At 41.5% G+C, this 23,050-nt stretch overlaps 1 protein-coding gene and 1 long non-coding RNA gene across 5 annotated transcripts in view; one reads left to right on the top strand and one right to left on the bottom strand.

The window, feature by feature from the left end:
- Positions 1–23,050, top strand: part of PLCE1 (phospholipase C epsilon 1) — a 359,604-nt gene that overhangs the window by 317,025 nt on the left and 19,529 nt on the right. For all 4 annotated transcript variants that reach the window (XM_081553509.1, XM_081553501.1, XM_081553520.1 and 1 more), the window contains 7 exons: positions 2,904–3,033; positions 6,641–6,762; positions 7,650–7,767; positions 12,951–13,082; positions 14,206–14,496; positions 20,059–20,222; positions 21,495–21,756. In XM_081553509.1, the coding sequence (XP_081409635.1) occupies positions 2,904–3,033; positions 6,641–6,762; positions 7,650–7,767; positions 12,951–13,082; positions 14,206–14,496; positions 20,059–20,222; positions 21,495–21,756 (1,219 nt within the window). The remainder of the gene's footprint in view (positions 1–2,903; positions 3,034–6,640; positions 6,763–7,649; positions 7,768–12,950; positions 13,083–14,205; positions 14,497–20,058; positions 20,223–21,494; positions 21,757–23,050) is intronic.
- Positions 1,355–22,561, bottom strand: LOC145531467 (uncharacterized). Its single transcript, XR_014072466.1, has 6 exons — positions 21,091–22,561; positions 19,122–19,228; positions 3,663–3,812; positions 3,341–3,473; positions 2,573–2,699; positions 1,355–1,502 (listed from the first exon to the last, which is right to left on the bottom strand). It is a non-coding gene; the product is annotated as an uncharacterized LOC145531467 (long non-coding RNA).

The raw sequence follows: 23,050 nt of genomic DNA, 5'->3' as shown, positions 1-23,050 counted from the left end.
TGCCTGGAGAATTCCATGGATAGAGGAGCCTGGTGAACTACAGTCCATGGGGTTGCAAAGAGTTGGACATGACTGAGCGACTAGCATTCTGACAGTCATATTGTCAAGGCCTTTCAGTTGCCTGACAGGTTGTGGGTCCAGACCTGGTGATCTGAGTTTACATGGGGCTGAATGATGCACGCCTAGAGCTCCAGTGTGCTCAGACCCATCCCTAACTTAGAGCATCTGGTTCCTTTCTATTCAAAGAACTCACCCTCAGCAAGGATGGACTGACTCACAGCTGGATTTCTGAACTCTTGGTCTTCTGAACTCCAACCTGCTAGACTCAGAGAGTCCACTCTCAGTGCCAGGTGCTGTGCTAGGGGCTGGAGGAACAAAGCCAGTGAGACATGGCTCCTGCCTGGGCCCATCTGAGCCAGTCTCTTCAGACTGACCCTACTTCTGACCCTCTGACTCCTATCTGAATTGCTTTTATCAAGGGCTGAGATCCTGTTCTTCTGTCCCCAAATAAGTAGTAGGATATTGCAAAGAATAAGGAAGTCAGCTCTTGACTGTCATTGGGCCACCCATCCCATACTTCCTGCGCTGGGGGAAGTACCTGCAAGTTGATGGGACCTTGACACTCCGCTTTCTGATACCTGGTGGTGGAACTTTGAATGGCAGCTCTCCCCTTCCTGGTTCTCACAACTTTCTGCCCCAGCTCTTGGCATCGCCATTCATGATACTTGGCTCCACCCTGTGTGTTTACTGTTTGGAAGCTATTTGCTTATCCAGGACAGATTGAGTTGCTTCTATGGCTCACTTGTGCCTGGGGCATATTTCCCAAAGTTTAAAAGAACACTAATCCTATGAGACACTCTGGAAAAAAAAAAAAATTCCCAGTTAAATAAGCCTGGGAAATGCTGCACTGGAGATCTTTGAAGAACCGTGATGCCCTTTAGCATATTTAATGAAGCCTCTGAGAAACTCTGTAGTAGGAATGTGTTTTAGTTTCTGTAAGATGTTGTTTTTAAACTTCCATTGTGTTGTGTGGTTACTGTAATTGTCATTTTTTTATATAACAGCTGTTAACACCCATGGAGCTAGTATTCCATAAAAAATTTGAGCTTAGGCCATGTTCAGTTATCTGGAGTGGACTGCATTGTAAAAGATTTATCTGGATATCGACATAGCCTAAATCCTATCTTCCTTATGTATATATTTTATTATAAATACAATATAATCGCATTTCAGGAAGCTTAAGGAAGAATTATTGTAAAATACAGTTAATTCCGAAGCCAAATACAACCTGTATCAGAGGGATTCTTAACCTTAACAGTATCTATGGATAGAATTGAGGAGGCCCATGAAGTTAGATGAAAAAAAAAATACATCTTTTTTTCTTTTTTGGCCACACCATGCAGCTTACAGGATCTTATTAATAGTTCTCCGACCAGGGATGGAACCCATGCTCCTTGCAGTGGAAGCACAGAGTCCTAATCACTTCGGCCTCCAGAGAATTCCTGAAAAAAAAAATTACATCTTAATTTTCACTAACCTGTAGCTAAAATTTAGCCTTTCCTCTGATTATAAATATAAGAAACACACCAGAATAAAGTTGGCAGTATATGTCTTTGTCACCAATAGAAATCACAGGTTTTTCATATAATATCAGAGTTGCTGCCATTATCTCCAAGAATTATTTATGCTCATCACTATTTCACAAGCATTACATGACCTACCATTATTTATTTTTCACTGTGTTAATAAAGAAGCATATATTCCTATAGCACTGATTTGTCTTTTTAACATTTGATAACTGTAGTCAACATTCCTTTTTTCCTTTGTAATCTTATATATTTTATTCTATGCATTTAAAATATTCTGATAAGGGATCTTATCTCACCAGACTGCCCAAGGGATCTGTGCCTACTGTATTAACATTTAAAATCTAGCCTTTTATGTGTGTCATTTTATATAATTATAATCATTATATAGAGACATAAAGGTATTAATGTATAGTTATTAAACAAAGGATATAGAATTATATATATTTGCATAGATACATATATATGTGTATACTCACATAGATGTGTATACTTATACTTACAAGTATATATATGTATATACTTGCTTGACTTAGTTCCTCTATTGTTGGACTTTTAGGTTGTTTCTTGTTTTTAATTCACGCAAATAACTTTGCCCGTATTTTGGACTATTTCCTTATGCTAGGCTCCCAGATTTATATTTATTCTTGTGTCCTGTGTTATTCCCTCACAGTAATTCTATTCAAATGTAGAGGCACATGACCTTCCTGATAGCACACATCAAGTTTCCAGAAGCTTCTAAGCCTATTTTGTTAAACTGACTGATGGTTCAGATAAAAACTTTTTTGAAAAGTTGATAAAACTTTATTTGTTGAAAAAACTTTATATTGTTCAAAGAATTTTATTTAAATCAACTATTCTTTTTTCCTATCCATAGGAATTTTAACATTTCTCTCAATGTCAAAGACCTTTAGATAGTATGTTAAGAAGCGGGAAATAGTTTTTTAGCAGAGATTTTCTTTTTCAGAATGGGTGGGCTGACTTACTTCCTCATCATGCAGGATTGATGGTTCTCTGAAGCACCCAGGTTTCTCCTGGGAAGGAGGGAAGTAGTCCTAGGGGACCCGGATTCCAATTCCTTGTGATAGTTTTCTAAAAGTTCCTGGATTCCTCCTGCAAAGATGTTAACATTTGCCTAAGTACTGATGTTGTATTTTAAGTGAATGTAGAGTTTTGGGTTCTTTTTTCCCCCAGATAATCAAAATAGGTTAAGCCACCTTTTAGGACTATGGTAAGCATTTGGTAGTCCTTTTGAAAACCATTAATGAAAGTTTAGTAGCTGGGTATCTGCAGTCTTTAATTATTGATATCTTACAGGCTCATCAGCTAGCATCCATGCAAGCTCAGGCTTATAATGGTAGCAATGCCAACTCCCCACCTGCTAATAATGAGGAAGAGGAAGATGAAGAGGATGAATATGATTATGATTATGAATCCCTCTCTGATGGTAAGAGAGTCAACACGACGCTGTACTCAGGGAAGCACACTTGGATGGTTTTTCTACTGGGTTTTTGGTGTCTTTTTTTTTCCAAAATAAGTCTCCACAGACAAACAATACAGATTGTTGTAATATTATTTAAGAGTTTCTGGAATCTTGTCACTTAGCAAGGAAGACCAAGCAAGGAAAGGGATTCTGTCAGCCACTAGAGCCATTACTAAAAGAAAGAAGAGGATGTGAAAAGCAGCACAGGAGTTGTTCCTAAATTGATCTCTAGAGAAGGAGGTAGATTACAGCAGAGAGACCACATTCTTACCCTTTCAGTATCTAGCATGTCTGATGCTCTTGGTGGAACTTGTAGACTGTGGTTAAATCTTCTCTATCTCCTGAATCACCTGCAGGGGGCAGCATCGAGTCCCCATACGCGGCTTCTCTCCACTGCTTTCACTCTTGCTTTGCAAGAGCATGGAAAAAATGAAGCATCATTCCCCTTCTGCACCTGCCCACCCCCCCCAACCCTGGTTCTCACATTACTAAGCCAACCAGACAGTTCCTTCTGGCCCCACAAAAAAGATAAAACAACACGGGTGAAGACTAATGGTGTACTACAAAAAAGTCACAGGAATGATATTACCTACCCCTGTTTTACAGATAAAGGGGTCTTCTTACAAGAGAATTAGGTTTCAGGTGTATTTCATTTGGACTAAATTCATATCTCTGCTAGAGATTACAAAAATGCTTCCTCAGGTACCACTGCTGATGATAGATTGTTTTAATTTTGGCAACATCTGAAAGACAAATACGTAGGCATGAAAAAAAAATGTCAAAGTTTCTGTTTACTTAAACATTTAAATGTAGACTATATTACTTCTCATTGTTTTGTTAATGTGTAGATATACCCAGACCAGCAACCATTTACTACTTGCATTAAGACTGCAGCCAAGGGACGTCCATGGAAGTCCAGTAGCTGGAACTTTGTCTTCCATGGCAGGGCATGCAGGTTCCATCCCTGGTCAGGAAGCTGGGATCCCACATGCCTCATGGCCAAAAAGCCAAGACATGGAATGGAGGCAGTGGTGTGTCAAATTTACTAAAGACTTTGAAAATGGCCTACATCAAAAAAATCTTAAAAAAAAAAAAAACGACAGCCAAGCCTCCTCCAAATATCCGCTTCTCATGTAGCATGATTGTCTAGTCATGTTTGCTTCCATGAGCCCCCATCATGGTCAGCAGCTACAGTCTAATCTGTTTCTGCCCCCAAATATAATACTAGTCTCTGTCCATTTAATAATTGTCCTTAGTAGTAGTTGATTGTTTCATGTGCTCAGTCGCTCAGTCGTGTCTGGCTCTTTGTGATCCCAAGAACTGTAGCCAGCCAGGCTCCTCTGTCCATGGTGATTCTCCAGGCAAGAATACTAGAGTGGGTTACCATGCCCTCCTCCAGGGGATCTTCCCAACCCAGAGATCGAACCCAGGTCTTTGGGTGGATTCTTTACCATCTGAACCACCAGCGAAGCCCAAGAATACTGGAGTGGGTAGCCTTTCCCTTCTCCAGGGGAACTTCCTGACCCAGGAGTTGAACTGGGGTCTCCTGCATTGCAGGCAGATTCTTTACCAGCTGAGCTACCTGGGAAGCCCTGACTGCTTCATACCATCAACTAAAACTGACCTGAAATCCTGTCAGTTAACACAAGGGGCATATTCTCTAATTGGGAGACTGAAAAAGGGTGGTAACAGGAAGGAGTCAAGATCATTTCTTATATCCTATTCCTCAAAAGCTGTGGGAAGATCCTCTGGAGAAGAGAATGGTAACCCACTCCAGTATTCTTGCCTGGAGAATTCCATGGACTTAGGAGCCTGGCGGGCTATAGTCTGTAGCGTCACAGAGAGTCAGACACAACTGAGTGGCTAACACCTTCACTTTCACTTTTCTGAATCCATTGAAAGCAAGTCAGGCTGAAAACTCACCGAGGTAGCCCAGTTTATCTCTGTGACAGCTCTAGTCCTCAGTTTTCACATATATAAAATGAGCAAATTTCTCTAAAACCTTTTTTTGGCTATAAAACTGTGATAGTTCCTGGGAACTATCTGAAAATTACTTCCAGAAAATCTAAAGGAAGTTGGAAATGAGGCTCATTTATGTCAGGAAGTACTATTCTGCCTTTTGGCCAGTAAGTTCTTAATGAATATTTATTCAATTAAATTGTATTAAAGCAATATCAATTAATTTTTCCCCAACCTTGCTGTACATCTTAACTAGCGTTGAACATGCACTATAGATTTGAATTTACAACTTTATATAGATATTCTGTGACTTCATATATATGAAGTCTAATGATTGCATGATTCTAACAAATTAATCAATTTCTATCCATTCAACATGAAGTGTTTTGCAGACTATTAGGACCATCAGTAACTGAAAATATGTAGTGTGAATGTGGCAGCATGATTAATGTTAACAATGTTTGCACTTATTTTATTGCTAGTCTTTGCATCCCTTAATAGTCAAACTATTAAATCAGTGGAAGTGTTCTTATTTCATTTATCTTGTAATTTAAGCTGTTGTTATTTATGCTTTACTTCATACCTTAATTTAATTTATCTGGCTTTTTGCCTTAATTTCTCTTACTTTTATCCCTTTTCTGATTCTATTTTTCTGTAGCAGATGTCCTTACTGCTTCTCCTGCTCCTAACAGTCAGGAAGGTAAAGCCATTTGAACCTGGCACTTTAACTGCATGAATGTCAGCATTCTGTTTCCTATTGTTTAGGTCTGATTCACATGTGACACTTATAAGAATAAAAATGTCATTAACTGATTGATCTCATTTATTTTTTGGCAGCCTGCATGGCCCTGATTTGGTATAAGGATATTTTGGTCTAAGCATTTGTGGTCTGATGAGATAGTAAATTGTGGGTGAGAAATGAGCTTTCTTGTTTGTCATTTTAAAAGAACATAATCTTGTTTATTTTCCTAAAACCTTTAAAGTCATTTTGAATAGAAATACCAAAGCGAGAGCAAAGTATAAGATTATCTGTCATTCTTTGGAAATGTTTAAATCTATCTTGATTCCTCACCTTAAGATTTTCCCTTCATAAATTGATAGACAATTATGAAAACTTTCCTTTCCAATTAAGTATATTTGTGAAAACTGCATGGCAAATAACAATGCCTTTTTCCTCTCTGGTTTTGACATTTCTAGAGGTAAAAGAAACTAATAGCTTCATTTTTAAGTGAGAGTGATTAAATCATATCTGTACCATCAAGAAGTGATTCAACCACTCAACCTTTCCCAAACTTGTGTGCTGAGAGCTTCTTGACAGGGTATCTTCCATAATCTGTGCACAGTTCTAATTGTCTGTATGAAAATGAGTCTTCTCATTTAGATTATGTCTATATGGTACCAAAACTACTGGTAAGTTAGTCCATTCAATCAAAAATGAATATATCATTTAACAAAATTTAAAAATTGAAGCCATTATTTTGGTGACATGTAGTCAGCACCTCAGTCTTACAGATAAGCACAAGTACCTGGATATTCTTGCAGTGATGTCTAGATACAACCTTAAGTGAAGCATTCAGTTCTTATTCACTAAAGCCTGCTAACTCATTTTCAGACAACATTCTAGATGACAGACCTGAAAATAAATCATGTAATGACAAACTTCAGTTTGAGTATAATGAAGAAATCCCCAAGAGGATAAAGAAAGCAGATAACTCTGCTTGCAACAAAGGAAAGGTAGGTGAATGGTTGCTGTTCGATTGCACTTGGACGTGGTCTTCTTGTCAGTTTCAGATAGGATTTCACTCCCTCCCGGCCCTTCCCTTCACCTTGCCCCTCACTTTTCCTTGAATGCCAAAGCCCATACAGTGATGATATGGGCCCCCTTCTGTCATTTATAGAAAGTTAGTCATTTATTCATCCAGCCAGTACCTGCTGGAGGTGTAGCGTGTGGTAGGCGCTAAGGTAGCACAGGAGGTGATTTAGCAATGGAAGTAAACGTGTCAACAGTGCTTGGAAATAAGTGCAAAGAGCAGTGATTACACATTGTTATCAGATCATCTGGAAGATGAAGCAGACGAAAACAGGGCATTCGGAGCAGGAGGACAGCCTGGTATGTTTAGTGAGCTGCCAGAAGTTTTAAAGTTGTTTGGGATGACCAAGAAGATAAACGGGGCTGATTGGGAAGTGTTAGCAGAGGGAGGACACTAAGAATGGAAAAAGGAGTGAGATACCTGGACCCAGTCCTCAAGTGCCTCACAGTGTTAGACTCTGAGCAAATCGATAGTTGCAGTGACATTGCTGGAGAACAAAATAACAAAATATGCCAAAAATTTGAGCCACAGAAGATACATACTCCATCATCTATTTGTTCAACAAATATGCATTGAATGTTCTACATTTAAGACCCTGAACTATATGCCCTGGGGGAAGATGAAGAATGTCAGACTCAGCCATTGCTCTCAGAAAGCTTTTCTCTTGGGAAGGTGTTAGAATGTGTATGTGGATAAGATAGAGCAAGCGAAACACACTGATGACACAAGAGAGAAGCAAAGAGCTTTGGGGATTCAGAGGTAAGTGATGGGTACCTTCCCTGTAAACCAGTATCATTGTTCCCTTGATAGGTTTATGACATGGAACTGGGAGAAGAATTTTATCTTCCTCAGAATAAAAAGGAAAGCAGACAGATTGCACCAGAGCTTTCTGACCTTGTCATCTATTGCCAAGCAGTAAAATTCCCAGGTAAGAGTAGACAGTATCATTTATAGCATTTAAAGATACCAAAAGATACAAATATGCTATTTAATCAGGTATTGCGAATGGTCTCAAAATAACTAAACTGTGTTGCAGAAATCACTGTTACAGTACCGTCTAAATACTTATTATTATTTGCTTTGATGCTGATGTGGATAATACCATAATATTATCATTTTTCAGACCATATCATTTCTCTTCATAATAGTTAATAATAATCATAATATTCATAGCAACTAATAGCTAAAATTTATTAAGCATCAGGATTTGTATTAAATATTTTACATACATCATCTTAAATGACTTCATAATAATTCTATGAGTAGGCAGATTTATCCCTATTTTTACAAAAAGCCATCTGAGAGAGATGAAATAATTGGCCCAAGGTTTCAGAGCATATCAGTTAAGACTTTTCTTTGAAAGTGGCAGAAATTGGCTTAAGCAAAGAAGAAATGTATTGACTCGTGTGTTGAAAAATGAAGAGATAAACAAGTTTCAGATACATCTTGATCCAGGGCTTTCCCTCTCTCCCCATAGGGTCACCCCATTGACTCTCACTGGGTCACCACTGTGTTGGCCCTATTTCCTTCTCGGTGGAAAGGCAGCTGCAGCAGGCCAGCACAGCATACTTCTCGATTCAGCTTCAGTATGAGTCTCTTTCAGAACTTTCAGCAGCAGTTTCATTGTTTTTCACTGGGTCTTTGCCCATCCCCGAACCAGTCACTGTGATCAAGGACATGCAATGCTCTGACAGTCTAGAGCAGAGGTCCCCAATCTTTTTTGGCAACAGGAGCTGGTTTCCTGGAAGACAGGTTTTCCACAGATGGCGTGATTCAGCTTCAGTATGAGTCTCTTTCAGAACTTTCAGCAGCAGTTTCATTGTTTTTCATTGGGTCTTTGCCCATCCCCGAACCAGTCACTGTGATCAAGGACATGCAATGCTCTGACAGTCTAGAGCAGAGGTCCCCAATCTTTTTTGGCAACAGGAGCTGGTTTCCTGGAAGACAGGTTTTCCACAGATGGCGTGGGAGAGGAGGGCAGAGAAGAAGGCTTCATGATGATTCAAGAGCATTACATTTATTATACTGCTGCTGATCTGATAGGAGTTGGAATGGGAAAGGGCTGTAAATACAGATGAAGCTTAGCTCACTCACTCACCTGCCACTCACCTCCTGCTATGGGGCCCTGTTCCTAACAAGTTACTAACCACTACTAGTCTATGTCCCGGGGGTTGGGGACCCCTGGTCTAGGGCTTATGTCATGTGCCCCATCCTTGAGCTAGGTAGTGAGTCTACACCCAAACTGCAAAGATCAAGGACAAAGTTTCAGTGGAGGTTTCCCCAGTTGGCCATTTTTAGAAGTACAAGTGAACTTAAGCTGATAAACCATTGCCCCCAAAAATGTACATTTCAGTTAATAAAGGATAGAATTCTGATTCTGAAGCTCGTCTGCCTCCAAAGTCCTGCTCTTAACCCTAGAACTACCCTCCTGTCTTGTTAGGGTGTGCTGTCAGTGAGCTCACCCAAATGGAGCAGCAGGAGGCAGAGGGCAAACAGGAAATCCATAAATATCTGGAAGTCAGAAAAATTCATCTCTTATTAAGAAGAAAGATTCCCTTGTACAAGATTTCTGAGGACAGGAAAGCAGCTGGCATTGGGGCACCCATCTAAATGTTAGTAAGCAGCTTGGATGAACTTGACTTAGAGAGGGAAATTAAAACACCAACCTTCATTTTTTTAAAGGTGGTCTGGATGCAGATCCTGCTCCCAGAGGCTTTATCTTAAGCCCCAGTTCTCACACTCTGCCCTGCAAATGCGACAGAGGTCTTAGGCTATTAAAAAATTAGATAACCAGTGGTCTCTTCACATACCAGAGGAGGAAAAAAATCATAGAGCTTTCTCAATTTTAGATTTTCTCTCATAAACTGTTTTTAAACTTTTGGCAGCTGCTACTGCCTATCCGCTAGCAAATTCTGTTGAGGAGGATAAGAGTGAATAAGTAGCCAGCAATGACAACCCACTCCAGTAATCTTGCCTGGGAAATCCCATGGAGAGAGGAGCCTGGCGGGCTACATATTCATGGGGTCGCAAAAGAGTCGGACATGACTTAGAGACTAAACAACAACAGATTTCAAAGAAACGAAAGAGCCTGGCCATGTAGGTTTAGTTTCACAGATCCTGACTTTCTGTCTCCTGAGTACGGTATGACCATATCTGCAGTTAGTGAAATTGTTCTTATCATGGGATAAAATTCTTTCACTGTCAATGAACCTCATGGCCTGCATGTCCCTCATCCTAGGAACAAATGTGAAGACCGCTCCATCCAAGAATCATACTCACTGCATCTCTTGCTCTTTATAAATTCAGCTGCCACTGCACCCAAAACATTCCTATGGCTTTGTTTTTTCCTCTCAGGCACTGAGTAAACAAAGAGTACAAGTTCCCAGAGATACTTGAAGTCACCATGAGAGATTACATTTCTCTACTGATAGAGGATCCTGGAAGGGTCAAAGGTCATTGGGTACAGTTTCTGACTTGAGGCACAGGCAAAGAAAGCATGGGGTTGTTTGACTTGTTTTTAAAATTCCAAGTGTGTGTTTTTTAAAGTGTTTAAATAGCACACATCCTTTATAAGAATACTTTATTCTAATCCCCCTTTTTTTTAGTAATTGAAGTTTCTCACATTTTTTTCCCCAAATTTATTTCTTTTCTCATAATCACTAAATTGCATTGCCAGGATCCTTGTCGTAATAGCTTCTAAATATTTATTGTCATTATGATTTGTTTGGATAATTCAGGAGGAAAATACCCTACAGTGTCCATTTCTTTGAGACACAACTTTAAAAATTATATGAATATAATAATTTTGAAAAGTGTTCATTTTGCTCTACTGTTGGTATAATTTTGCTACATCATCAGTTTCAATGCATCTCACTTTTCACCATCCCAAGTCCCTTCCCAAGGAGCCACATGCAAAAAGTTCTTCAGAGCAGGGAGGCACCATGAAGACCATAGATGCGTCCTTCCTAGATCACGGACCTGCTTCACTGGCAGGACTCCACTCCTCAGTGACCTTGGCCAGGACAGTTCTATAACTTCTCTGTACTTTGGGTTCCCTACTGGTGAAAGAGGCATAACTTGCAAGATTGTTGTATAAACAGTCCTAACTTTGCAAGGTTGTTGTATAAATTAGCAATAAGGCACACAGTGTGAATAGCATGCTATCTAGAAAATAATTGGCTCTCCGGAAATGGTTGTTATCCTTGTCATTGGTGAACGGACCAACAGGGCAGATTAAAGGTCTTTGTTGCTCTTTCGATAACTTCTCTGGGCCTCTCCAGATTCCTTCCCTTTTCTTGATCACTCAGACCTTGTTTTCTTGCTTGCTCACCCCACCCCAGAGAACACCCAGGCTCCTCAAAGAGGGGCCATGGACCCCTGGGGGATGTCAACATGTGCCAGGGTATGTGCAAAAACCCCAGAATGAATGCAGCCCCTCGCTCCGACCCTTCATCGGTTTTACTCGGGAGAAAATCCCTTGTTACATCATTGTGTAGAGGGCAAAATTCACAAAAAAGTTTTAAGATAAAGCATAAGAATTCACTAGTTCAAGTTTATACATCTTTGCAGTTTCAGATACTTCAGAGGAAAAAAAAAGATATAGAAGCCCCATAGCTACTATGCACTGAACATTTTCTCTGAACAGGACACCCTACTAAGTATGCAGATATACATCATCTCATGTAATCCTAACCAGGACTCTCTTAGAGATGAGGAATAAGTGGTGAGAGAGGTTGAATAATTTGTGTGAGGTCGCTCCGCAGGGAACAGGGCTTAAATTCCAGAGTCTACACTCTTATTGAGCTCAGTTGTGTCCGACTTTTTGCAGCCCTATGGACTGTAGCCCACCAGACTCTTCTGTCCATGGGATTTTCCAGGCAGGAATATTGGAGTGGTTTGTCATTTCCTCCTCCAGGAGATCTTCCCAATCCAGGTATCAAGCCTGCTTCTCCTGGGTTTCCTGCATTGGCAGACAGAATCTTTACCACTGAGCCACCTGGGAAGCCCACACTCTTATTAAACACTACTTAATCCTGTCTTCTCACATGGTGTTCTTGGAAGGTTTATTTTCATCTTAAAGTGGCCTTCCTGAATGCTTCTTCAGCTAAAGGAATTACTCTCTAATGGTACAATTGTAGAGAGTGGGACCAGTTTGAAGGCAACTCTGGTTTCACTGTTACCTTTGCATCCTGCCCAGGAACAAGGTTTGGTTGGTGTGAATTTGTTTCCTCATTCAGCAAATACCTGTGAAGTTCCTGATGTGCCCTAGCACTGGCCAGACAGGAAGGATCCAAAGAGTGGCTGGACCAGGAGTGAGGAAGACAAGCCTTGAAACATAGTTATCAGCATAATCTGTTTCCCATTTAATCCTCAGATTAACCCCATGAAAGTGTTCCTATCACTGCACCCATTTTGCAGATAAGGCAGCTGAGGAACCAAGAAGGTAGATGTTAAATCAAGGTTCCTATAGGCAGGAATTGATCCTGGACAGTTATGATATGGGCTTCCCAGGTGGTGCTAGTGGTAAAGAACCTGCCTGCGAATGGGCAGACTTTAGGGACTGTGGGTTCAATCCGCGGGTCGGGAAGTTCCCCTGGAGGGGAGGGTATGACAACCCACTCCAGTATTTTTGCCTGGAGAATCCCACGGACAGAGGTTCCTGGTGGGCTAGAGTCCATGGGGTTGCAGAGAGTCAAACAGGACTAAAGCGACTTAGCACACAATTATATGACAGCTCAGGCCTTTGGCCATTCTTTCATCTCTCCAAACTGCGCTAATTAGGTTCTGGAGTGTAATCTTTAAGGCTCTAAAAGATTTTTTTCTTGCAGTTTTTCAAAGTCTTTCTGTTGTATAACCAAATAGGTATGGGTGTGATTTTGTGGTTGTCTTGTAATAATCCTGTAGGTCTTGTCTCATTTGCCTACAGAGATAAAAACTTCACTGTCATTACTTGCAATGCTATTATTAATTGTGCTAAGAATGCTAGTGGATCTTCTGTACTGAGTTAGAAGGGATTAGTAGGACTTCAAAATAAACATTAGCAAGGATGGAAAATGTTGAGTTCCCTTGCTTGTAGTTTTTGGCTTATTTATTTTCATTTTATGGGAACAGGCCTGTCAACTCTAAATGCATCTGGCTCTAGCAGAGGAAAAGAAAGGAAAAGCAGGAAGTCCATTTTTGGCAACAATCCGGGCAGAATGAGCCCTGGGGAGACAGCACCATTTAACAAAACATCTGGAAAAAGTAAAGTCACCTTCTGACAATATCTTTGCCTGATTTTGCATGCTGGAGGATTCTGAGATTTCACTAAGCACTTCCCTGGAAATTTTTAATCTTTTTTCTTTTATATTCATGATTATTCATATTATCTAAGTGTGATGTACATATGTTTTTAAATTACAAAATTATCCTCTTAACTTACTAAAAAATAGTCTTTCACTGAAGATGTTCTAAGAGTGTTTTCCTCAAAAGTAAAAATTGGAGCCACCTTGGAACCTTCTCATGGTTCTTGGAACTCCACTCTTCCCCATTATAATTCCAGAAGATATATCCAGTTTATGTCTAATTACTTTTTACTGTCAAAGTCATAAATTCTCATAGTTAAAAAACTCAAACTATAGGGGATTATTAAAGTTTCTCTCTACTCGCAACGTCCCAGTTCTACTCCCCAGAGGTAACCGCTATTAAGTTTATTGTGTTTAGTTCAAGAAAAATAAGATTCTTTTTAAGATAATCCAAATGGTATATAACTGAACATGTATAACTTTTATACGCACTATAGCTTTCTGCATAGCTTTCTGTACATATAATCTACCTTATCCTCCTTAATGTCCCTATGGTATTCTGTTGTGTGGATATACTGTCATTTATTTAAACGTTTCTCATTGGTAGAACTTCTGGGTTGCTTCCTGGGTTTTTGTTGCTTTGTGTGTGTGTGTGTGTGTGTGTGCTGTAAAAAAAAAATACTGGTAGAGTGAATACCTTGTATATATATTGTTTTATATCTGTGCAAATATATCCGCAGGACAGATGAGGTACTGAGGCAAAGGACTTTAGGGCTTTTAATTTAAATTGGTGTTACACTTATTTTCAAACTCTATAGCTATCCCTTTTGGGGGGAAGATCTATTTGGCTTTATTATCTATTGACTTGTGAATTTTAGCATTCCATCTAGCAGGTAGAAAGGCACACCCTTAGCCACTGTCGCTTAGTCTCAAGGTGGTGGACTAACTCACAGGTAACCATCAGGGTGCACGCTGCTGTGTCATGTGCTGTGATTGTAGCCTGCGATGTTGTTCATGTTTCTCTTTCTAAAATATCTCAAGTGTTCTGCGTTAATCTGAGGCTAATCTTTGGGGGGGTTTAGGTTCCTGTGAAGGAATGCGACAGGCCTGGGAGGACGCTGCTTTCTCCGTCAACCCAACCACGTCCCTCAGCGCCATCATCAGAACTCCCAAATGCTACCATATCTCCTCGCTGAATGAAAATGCTGCCAAACGTCTATGTCGCAGGTATTCTCAGAAACTGATCCAGCACACCGCCTGCCAGCTGCTGAGGACGTACCCGGCTGCCACCCGCATCGACTCTTCCAACCCCAACCCCCTCCTGTTCTGGCTCCATGGGATACAGCTCGTGGCACTCAACTACCAGACAGATGGTAATGGGCCTGCTTCTCCCAGAGGAGTGCCTCCTCCCCTCGCTCCTTTGCATCTTACATCTCAACAAAAAAGATGTTTTCAAGGGGACAAGAGTCCCAACTAGGGCCTATGTGAGGGTAAAAATACAGAAGACAGAAAAGAGAAGGGAATTAGACACTGAATTGTACTCTTGACTTTTCAGAGTTAAGGCAATAGGGGAAAAAAAACCTCAAGGAGCCCTGAATAGTCCCTTGTTCCTGCTCCATTTTTAAAGCGCTTTTAATTTATTATTATTATTATTATTTGTTAATTTATTTATTTTAATTGGAAAGAAAGAAAGAAAGTGAAGTCGCTCAGTCATGTCCGACTCTTTGTAACCCCATGGACTATAGACTACCAGGCTCCTCCATCCATGGGATTTTCCAGGCAAGAATACTGGAGTGGGTTGCCATTTCCTTCTCCAGGGGATCTTCCTGACCCAGGGATCGAACCTGGGTCTCCTGCATTGTAAGCAGACGCTTTTACCGTCTGAGCCACTAGGAAAGCTTCGTGCAAAAGCCTCTGCCTTAATTGGAGAATAATTAAAACATTGTGATGGTTTTTGCCATGCATCAACATAGATCGGCCACAGGTATACATGTGTCCCCCCCATCCTGAACCCCACTCCCACCTTCCTCCCCACCCCATCCCTCCAGGGTCCCCTGCTTCATATATCAAACTTGCACTGGTCATCTATTTTATATATGGTAAAGTACATGTTCCAATGCTATTCTCTCAAAGCATCCCACCCTTTCCTTCTCCCACTAAGTCCAAAAGTCTATTCTTTACGTCTGTGTTTCCTTTGCTGCCCTGCATGTAGGATAGTCGGTACCATCTTTCTAAATTCCATATATATGCATTAATATACAGTATTTGTCTTTCTCTTTCTGACTTACTTCACTCTGTATAATAGGCTCCAGAATCATCCACCTCATTAGAACTGACTCAAATGCATTCCTTTTTAATTAACATTAAATAATATTCCATTGTGTATATGTATAACAACTTTCTTATCCACCCATCTGCAGATGGACATCTAGGTTGTTAAAGCACTTTTTAAAAATAGTACTGCTATCGATAGAGCTGTGTCCAATTTGTTTTTAAAGACCTGTTGGGGTAGGGATTTCTTAACACTCTTTAGTAACTGTCATGCTCATTTCTTCTTCTTGCAGTTAAAAAGTAGGGTCTTTCCAAACACTTTGCAAGTTAATACCATTTTAGCTTCCTCTCATCCCTTTGAGATTGAAATGGAGATGAATGGTCAGTGCTCAGCGAGCAGCTAATGCAAAGGAAACAAGTCGGTGAATTATATGGACAGAGAAAGTAGTATTCATACTTCTCCTCTGTCCATGAGATGCTCACTGGGGATACCGGGTAAGGCCCTAAAACTCCAGAGTACAAGCTACATTTCACTGCGTGCTGCTCCCTATGCACTGGGTTTCCCTAGCAGCTCAGGTGGTAAAGAATCTGCCTGCATTGTGGGAGACCCAGGTTTGATCCCTGGGTCTGGAAGATCCCCTGCAGAAGGGAATGGCAACCCACTCTAGTATTCTTGCCTGGACCAAGGCACCTGGTGGGCTAGAGTCCGTGAGGTCGCAAAGGGTCAGACATGACTGAGAGACTAAACAGCAGCAGCCTGTGCTCATTCTTGACCCTTGTTATCTCATTTAATCTCTGACACAACCCTAAGAAGTAGGAGCCTTTATAATCCCTATTTCTCAGATAAGCAAACCAAGACAAAAGAGCAATTAAGTTGCTCATGGTCACAGAATGACTTATGATCATAAATTCGAGGACTCTCAGAGCTTAGGGGATAAAGTGCTCTGGTTCCACTTAGATGTGGGGGGAGGTGGGGAGCTACAGCGGATGAAGAAAGAGCAGATGAGGAACGTTTCCTCGAAGCTCTTTCAAAAATCAGATTCTTCCCTTTGAACAGTCAAGCAGCCTGCGTCTTCCCCTCACGTGCACTGAATCAGATCCTAACCAACCATGCTGACCCATCCACCACGGCGTAACCCTGTCTGCAGCCAAGGTCAAACCACAGCTATAGCCCTAGGATCAGCCAGCCACCTGGCACGGGCGCCACCAGAGCCCATTTGTGGCCAACCCTGGTTAGAGACATCAGTCATATTTTCTTGCCCTTGTTATATTTGCTCCTTTCAGTTGAAATTGAATAAGATAATGCAGGTGAAATACCATACTTAGCATAGTGCCTGGAGTGCAGACAGCATTCCACAAACATTAGCTCTCATTAAGTATTTTTGATAAGTTACGAAAACAGTACAATTTGGACTCGCAAGTGGAAATAATAGTGAAATATTTTCAAAGCTGTAAAAATTTCTTTTCAGTCTGTCCCAAGTGGCTTGTGGGTTTATATCTCTGGCCCTGTCTGTAGCCCTGTGTCCACTGGCGCCCTTGGTTGAGATGATACGGAAATATTTTAAGTGAACTGAAATAACTAGCTAAATGGTTTTCTCAAGGAAATGGAAATGCACTTGGTTTGGGATGTGTCCTTCCTCCTGAAGTGCTGAGGCTGGTGCAGACACACTGGCTCCACTGATGGCAGAGGGAGCCACAGCTGAAGGGGACACGGGAATGGGGCCCTCCTCAGGCCTCCCTGTGGTCTGGAAGCACACACGGAGGCTGCAGCTTGGCCTCCACTCACCCCTGGAGGCTCAACCTCTTTCCCAAATCAAGCTGGGGTGCGTGTTCCAGCTGCCCCACTCAGGGGAGGCAGGTGGCTATGTCATGTGATTGATCCTCAAGTTTCTCTATGTCATCTTCCAACCCAGGAGGGAGTGCTGCCATAGATCCTCTCTTGATTCAGTGCAGCCAGTAATGATGAAGCCTCTTCCACGCTGGACAAAGCTCACACTGTGTGCAGTTTCAGTTCATCTGTAAAAACGATCTTCATTCTTGCACACTGGGGGTAGTTCAATCCCTTACACACAGTAGGTGCTCAATAAATGCATGTTGTGCTGAGCTAACACTGTCATGATGAGCCTCAGCAGAACCTATCATTCTTAAGTTTTGGTCCAGATCCCTTCTAGGTATTGCCAGGTGAATTTCAAGTCCAAACAGACAGATAAGAGTCAACATTGGAATCACTATATTTTAATTTTTGAAAAAAAAAATTCCTGGGTTAGGGAATGCTTGATTTTCCATGAAATATCCCAACCAAATAACAAATAACCCCTTTCCCATATCCCTTGTAATAATCCAAATATATTCCATGGGTCATTTGCCTTAAGCTTCCTGAATTTCAGGGGACCCTGGTGCCCCAAAGGCATGTCCATGGACTTAGGGTCACTTCTTCCCAAGATTTCTAATGGCTCCATCAACTCCAAGAAGGTCTGCAGTGATCTGAAACCAGGAGTATCCCAGGTCTACACTCAATAAAACCAACTCTTAAGTTTGGAAACTGACCTGATCCTGATATGCAGACCCTGGTTATTATAGGCAACAGCCCCTGAAAGTTCTTTCCATTTGGGTCAGAATGATTCTTCCCTCATGTCCCAGGACCTACAAGTATGTGGAAATGCAGCCCCAAGTCAAAAGAAAAACTTCTATTAATATTTATTATGCTTTCCTGAATGATCGTCACACACTTTCTGATGACTTTTCTAGCCCTCAAATAAGCGTAATGATTATGAGAATGTGTCAACTTCACACAGGGTTTTTAATGACTAGAAGGACACAAAGGTAAAGGATATGCTTCATCTGCCATCCCATGCATTGACTGAGAGGGTTAATGGAGTTATATACATCTGTGCACATTCATTCTTGGTTAAAACAGAGGTTTTAAAATGATAGCCCTAATTGAAGTTTGGGGACCACTCTAGGGGGCGGTAGGAGGGCTAGATTTAAGCCCCATCTTTATTCTGAGCAGCTCCACGTGGTCTGTTTTACATACCAAATCACCAAGTGAGATTTTAGTTAGGAAAAAGTGCTTTGAAGTTTTGCAGAGATACAAAGATAGACACAGTGCCAATGAAATCAGACTTCAAACCTAAATGAGCGTGGACAGCATAATCATGACTCAATACCTACTGTTTATCGACCACCTTCTATGTGCCAAAGGCTGGGGTAGGGATTTTTGCACATGATCTCTCTTATCTTGATGACACCCTTGCGAGATGCACATTATATGGCCTGGTACTTAAGATCAGGAACTGTGAGTCAGGCTGCCTGTGTTCGAACCTTATCATTCACTTCTCACTAGCTAGGTGCCTTGGATTTTTTCACTTTTTATGCCTCAGTTCCTTCATCTATAAAAATGAGAAATACTAAAATAACCTACCTCATGGGTTATTGGGAGGCACTAGTACACACAAGTTCTTAGAATGGGGCTTGATCATTTGACCCATCCTTGCCCACGTCTGTTCCTCTGTAACAGGATAGCCTGGGAAGAGAGTTTTCTCCCATTGCAGGCAATTGTACCCAATGAATCAGGCACATTGGGGCTGGTAACATCCAGTGCACTAATTTTATTGATAAGGGAGACAGAGGCTCAAGGAGCTTTGATGTGTGTGTAAGACATCTGACCCCAGAAATGCCTGCACATAATCCCGGCCAACCCCACTTATGGGGAAATTTTTTTACTCACAAGACAAGGAGAGAGGCCAACTTCTCCTCGCTCTGCAGGGCTTACTTGCCACACTTTTCCTTGATGTTGGTCCAGGTAGCAGAGTTCATTCTGCATATGGAAGGAATCTGTCAGAGGGGACATTTGTCAGGTGTGTCTCATAAACTTCTTGCTCACTTGGAATGCAGCTTTTCTACAGACTTGTGCCATCAGATGAGCATTTGGGTGTGTACGAGCCCCAAACCATGCAGGGATCCAACCATTCATCAGACAACTCTGCCAAATAAAATCTGGCCACAGAAGACTGGAAGCTGTTGTGAGGGTTCCCAGAGTGTATTATTGAGGGGATTGTGGACATAATGTGAATCACATGTGATAATGATTGTTTTTTCATACCTAACTACAATTTAAAAATAGAGGTAGAAATACTGTAATTTATGAGTTGAAATTGAGATTTCAAGGAAAAGATATGTTTCTTTGGCTCTTTTCCTGGTCTTTCTTGGATTCTTAAGATTTTATCTTAACATTTGAAAAGGCAAGAATTAGTTGTACGATTGTCTGCATGGATTGGTGTTTGGGGATAAGAAAATGCCATTAAATGCCTTTCTAAAATTCAGTATAAAATGAAGTATTTCAAAGATTAGTTTTTGAAAGGATGTTGCAAATTTTAATTTGCAGGAGTTTTAAGTGGCAGGAGTTTTTTTGAACAGCTCCTGGGTTGGAGCAGGAAGCGAGGCATATCCCATAGACAGTGAACTCCATGAAAACTGTGGGTATCCTGTGTCTTGGTCCCCACTGTATCTCTGGTGCCCAACACAAGCTGACACGTAGTAGGCACTCAATCTATGGAGTGAATGGATAGTTCTCTTTTCTTCCTATTTAAGTTTAGAGAAATCGGTAAAGTCTATTTGTAAGATGACACTTAAGCGACCAAATAACAAGTGATGCTATTTTACAGATCTCTCTTTACATTTAAATGCCGCCATGTTTGAGGCCAATGGTGGCTGCGGTTATGTTCTGAAACCCCCAGTTTTGTGGGACAAGAACTGTTCCATGTATCAGAAGTTCTCCCCCTTGGAAAGAGACCTGGACAACATGGAGCCTGCCGTCTATTCTTTAACTGTAAGTCTGACCCCTGTGGTCCCAAGAGAATACAAGAAGGTGTTTAAGCCCTACTGAATATGAACTGCTTTTGACTTCAAGGCATGGCAAAACTCTCATGTCACAATTTTGTTGGTGCAGGTTTAGTTCCCAAAAGAATTTCTTTACTTCTCAGAAGGCAGCAGCTGAGGTTTAGGTGCCCAGTCACCAGGTACTATATTTGCCAGAGCCCAGAAGATAGAGTGATGACCCCCCACCCCCGCTTCCACCTCCATGCTGGTGATGGTAATTCTGTCTTCCAGGGCCCTCAGAATCATAACTCTCAGTGCACCCCATAAAAGCTGAGGTCCTTGTTAAGTCATCTTAAACTCTTAATAGGCTCTTATGAAAAGTAAAACAGGCATCAATATACAAATTAATTAAACATCTTCCCTCCTTACAGTCATTCCTGGCTTTTCCTTATTCCTTTTATTGTCTAATTAACTAATTGTCAAAACTCCACAGACTGCCCTTAACATCAGAGTCCTGGTAGCTCATTACTCAATTTTATTTCCAGCTTCTCTCACTCCCTCTTAGCTGAGGAAAAAAAAAAAAAAACTGAATGGGTGCTAGAAGTGATGAAGTTATCCTTCTGTCCATCTTTAGATCTCGTCTGTTTCCCTCCTAAGGAGGAATGCCAAGCAGTGTCTGCTCACAACACCTCACACCCCTGGGAGACCCCAACTCACAGATTATCCTACCACCAAACTGCATTTCCTCTTTCCCTAAGACAGGAGAGCAGTGGCTCCTTTTCTTTGTGACCATTTCTGCTAGACTTGAGTATACCTTCATGTTGACAGAAGGCTATGAATTTTTAACAGCATTCCTTGTGACTTGATCCAGAACTTACCTGTTTAAGAAAAACATTTTGGAGTTATAAAAGATACACCTAAAACACTTTGAAGAGAATGTTGGTAACACATTTGTGGCTTCACATTTAAGGTCTTCTTTTTTTCTCAACTTCTTGACAAACAATTTCATCTTAATTGTGTGGCATTTTGAAGATGCTTCAGTATATTGACAGTTGAAAGCTTATAGTTAGGTGAATGCTGTTGAAAAAATAGACTTTCCCATGATTCCAGTCATGCAATTTCCCATGGTTCCAGTCTCTTTTTTTTAGCAGCCTTATTAATCATTTACTTGGTCCATTCCAGAAGGTTCTTTGTCTTTCTTTGCAGAGGGAAGCAGTGACGCTCAGTGGTGACATCTGTTTCTTTTGCAACACCAGTGACTTTAATCCTTTCTTCCCCTCAGATTGTCTCTGGGCAGAACGTGTGCCCGAGTAACAGCACGGGGAGCCCATGTATCGAGGTCGATGTCCTGGGCATGGCCCTGGACAGCTGCCACTTCCGCACGAAGCCCATCCACCGCAATACTCTGAACCCCATGTGGAACGAACAGTTCCTCTTCCGGGTTCACTTCGAAGATATCGTATTTCTTCGTTTTGCTGTCGTGGAGAACAACAGCTCGGTGGTCACTGCTCAGAGAATCATCTCCCTCAAGGCTCTCAAGCGAGGTAGAATCACTGTCAAAAGTCGTGATCATTGTAGCTGAGTGATGGGTGCCTGGAGTCTGTTACACGCCTCTCTCTATTTGTGTGTATGTTTGAAATTTTCACATTAAAAAGGTAAAATAAGAGGCAGAAGAAGATAATGCAAATTTGAACACTGAGCATGCCTCAAAAGACATTTTTCTTTTATGTTATTCTAAAATCCAAGGTTATTAACAACATCTCCTATAAAATGTGTCCTCTGCCACCTCTGCCTCTTTTGGGAGCAGTGGTCCTTGTGTTCTTATTCCCACATATCCCTCCCCAATATCTCCTACCGCACCCCTGGCATGTTTAAAGCTGGAACTGTTGTAAGGAGAGGAAGCTAAGAGCAGGGAGGGTTGGGTTGTGCTGGTGGCATCAGTGGGCTGAGGTTGGGGTCGAGGCCTGGTGGGAGGCCATTGTGGGAAGTCAAGGGTGGGTTTGGGTGCAGAGCAGGGAAGGTGGAGAATCCTGAGCAAAGATTAGAGCTGTTGCCTTGCTGTCTGTGGGCTTTGCCATGGCCCTCAGGGAAACGTCAGCTTGTCACACCTGTCCAGGATGTCCGTGCACTGCTTCTCAAAATTGATGTGCAATCAAGTCACCTGGGCTCTTGGTAATAAAATGCACATCCTGATACAGTGTGTCTGGGGCTTGAGATTATGCCTTTCTAACAAGCTCTGAGGACGCTGCACCTTCTGATCTCATTTGAGTATCAAGTTCCCAGAACATGCTTTTTCCTGCAACCACATTTTGCCAGCCTCTGAGCTCCACCAACATGTTACAGTCCCCCACTCTTTAGGTTTTTTTTTTTCCTGTTTCTTTTCTCCATTGTGTGAGTAGCACATGGTCATACTCACTGTGTTATGTCATAACACTGACTGTGTTAGTCAGTTCAGGCTGTGTAACAAAATACCACAGACTGGGTGTCTTAAATAACAGCGGTTTATTTTGTCAGCTTTGGAGGCTAGAAGCCCACGATCAAGGTTTCAGCAAGTTTGCTTTCTGCTGAGGCCTCTCTCCTTGGCTTGCAGAGGGTCACCTTCTCGCTGTGTCATCATAGGGCTGTCCCTTGGTCTGTGTGCACAGCCTCTGGTGTCTCTCTGTGTCTGCCTTCCAATTTCCTCTTCTTATAAGGACCGTTGGTCATATTGGATTAGGCCTCACCCTAATGACCCAACATCACCTCTTTAAACCCTATCTCCAGACACAGTCACATTCTGAGGTACTGGGAGTTGGAGCTTCAACACACAAATTTTAGGAGGACACCATTCAGTTCCTA

This window comes from Giraffa tippelskirchi, chromosome 2 (assembly GCF_054371585.1).
Source record: "Giraffa tippelskirchi isolate mGirTip1 chromosome 2, T2T-mGirTip1v1.2.pri, whole genome shotgun sequence".
In the NCBI taxonomy this organism is placed as follows: domain Eukaryota; kingdom Metazoa; phylum Chordata; class Mammalia; order Artiodactyla; family Giraffidae; genus Giraffa; species Giraffa tippelskirchi.
Note: the sequence above shows the minus strand (reverse complement) of the source record. Positions and strands in the feature narration are given on the sequence as shown.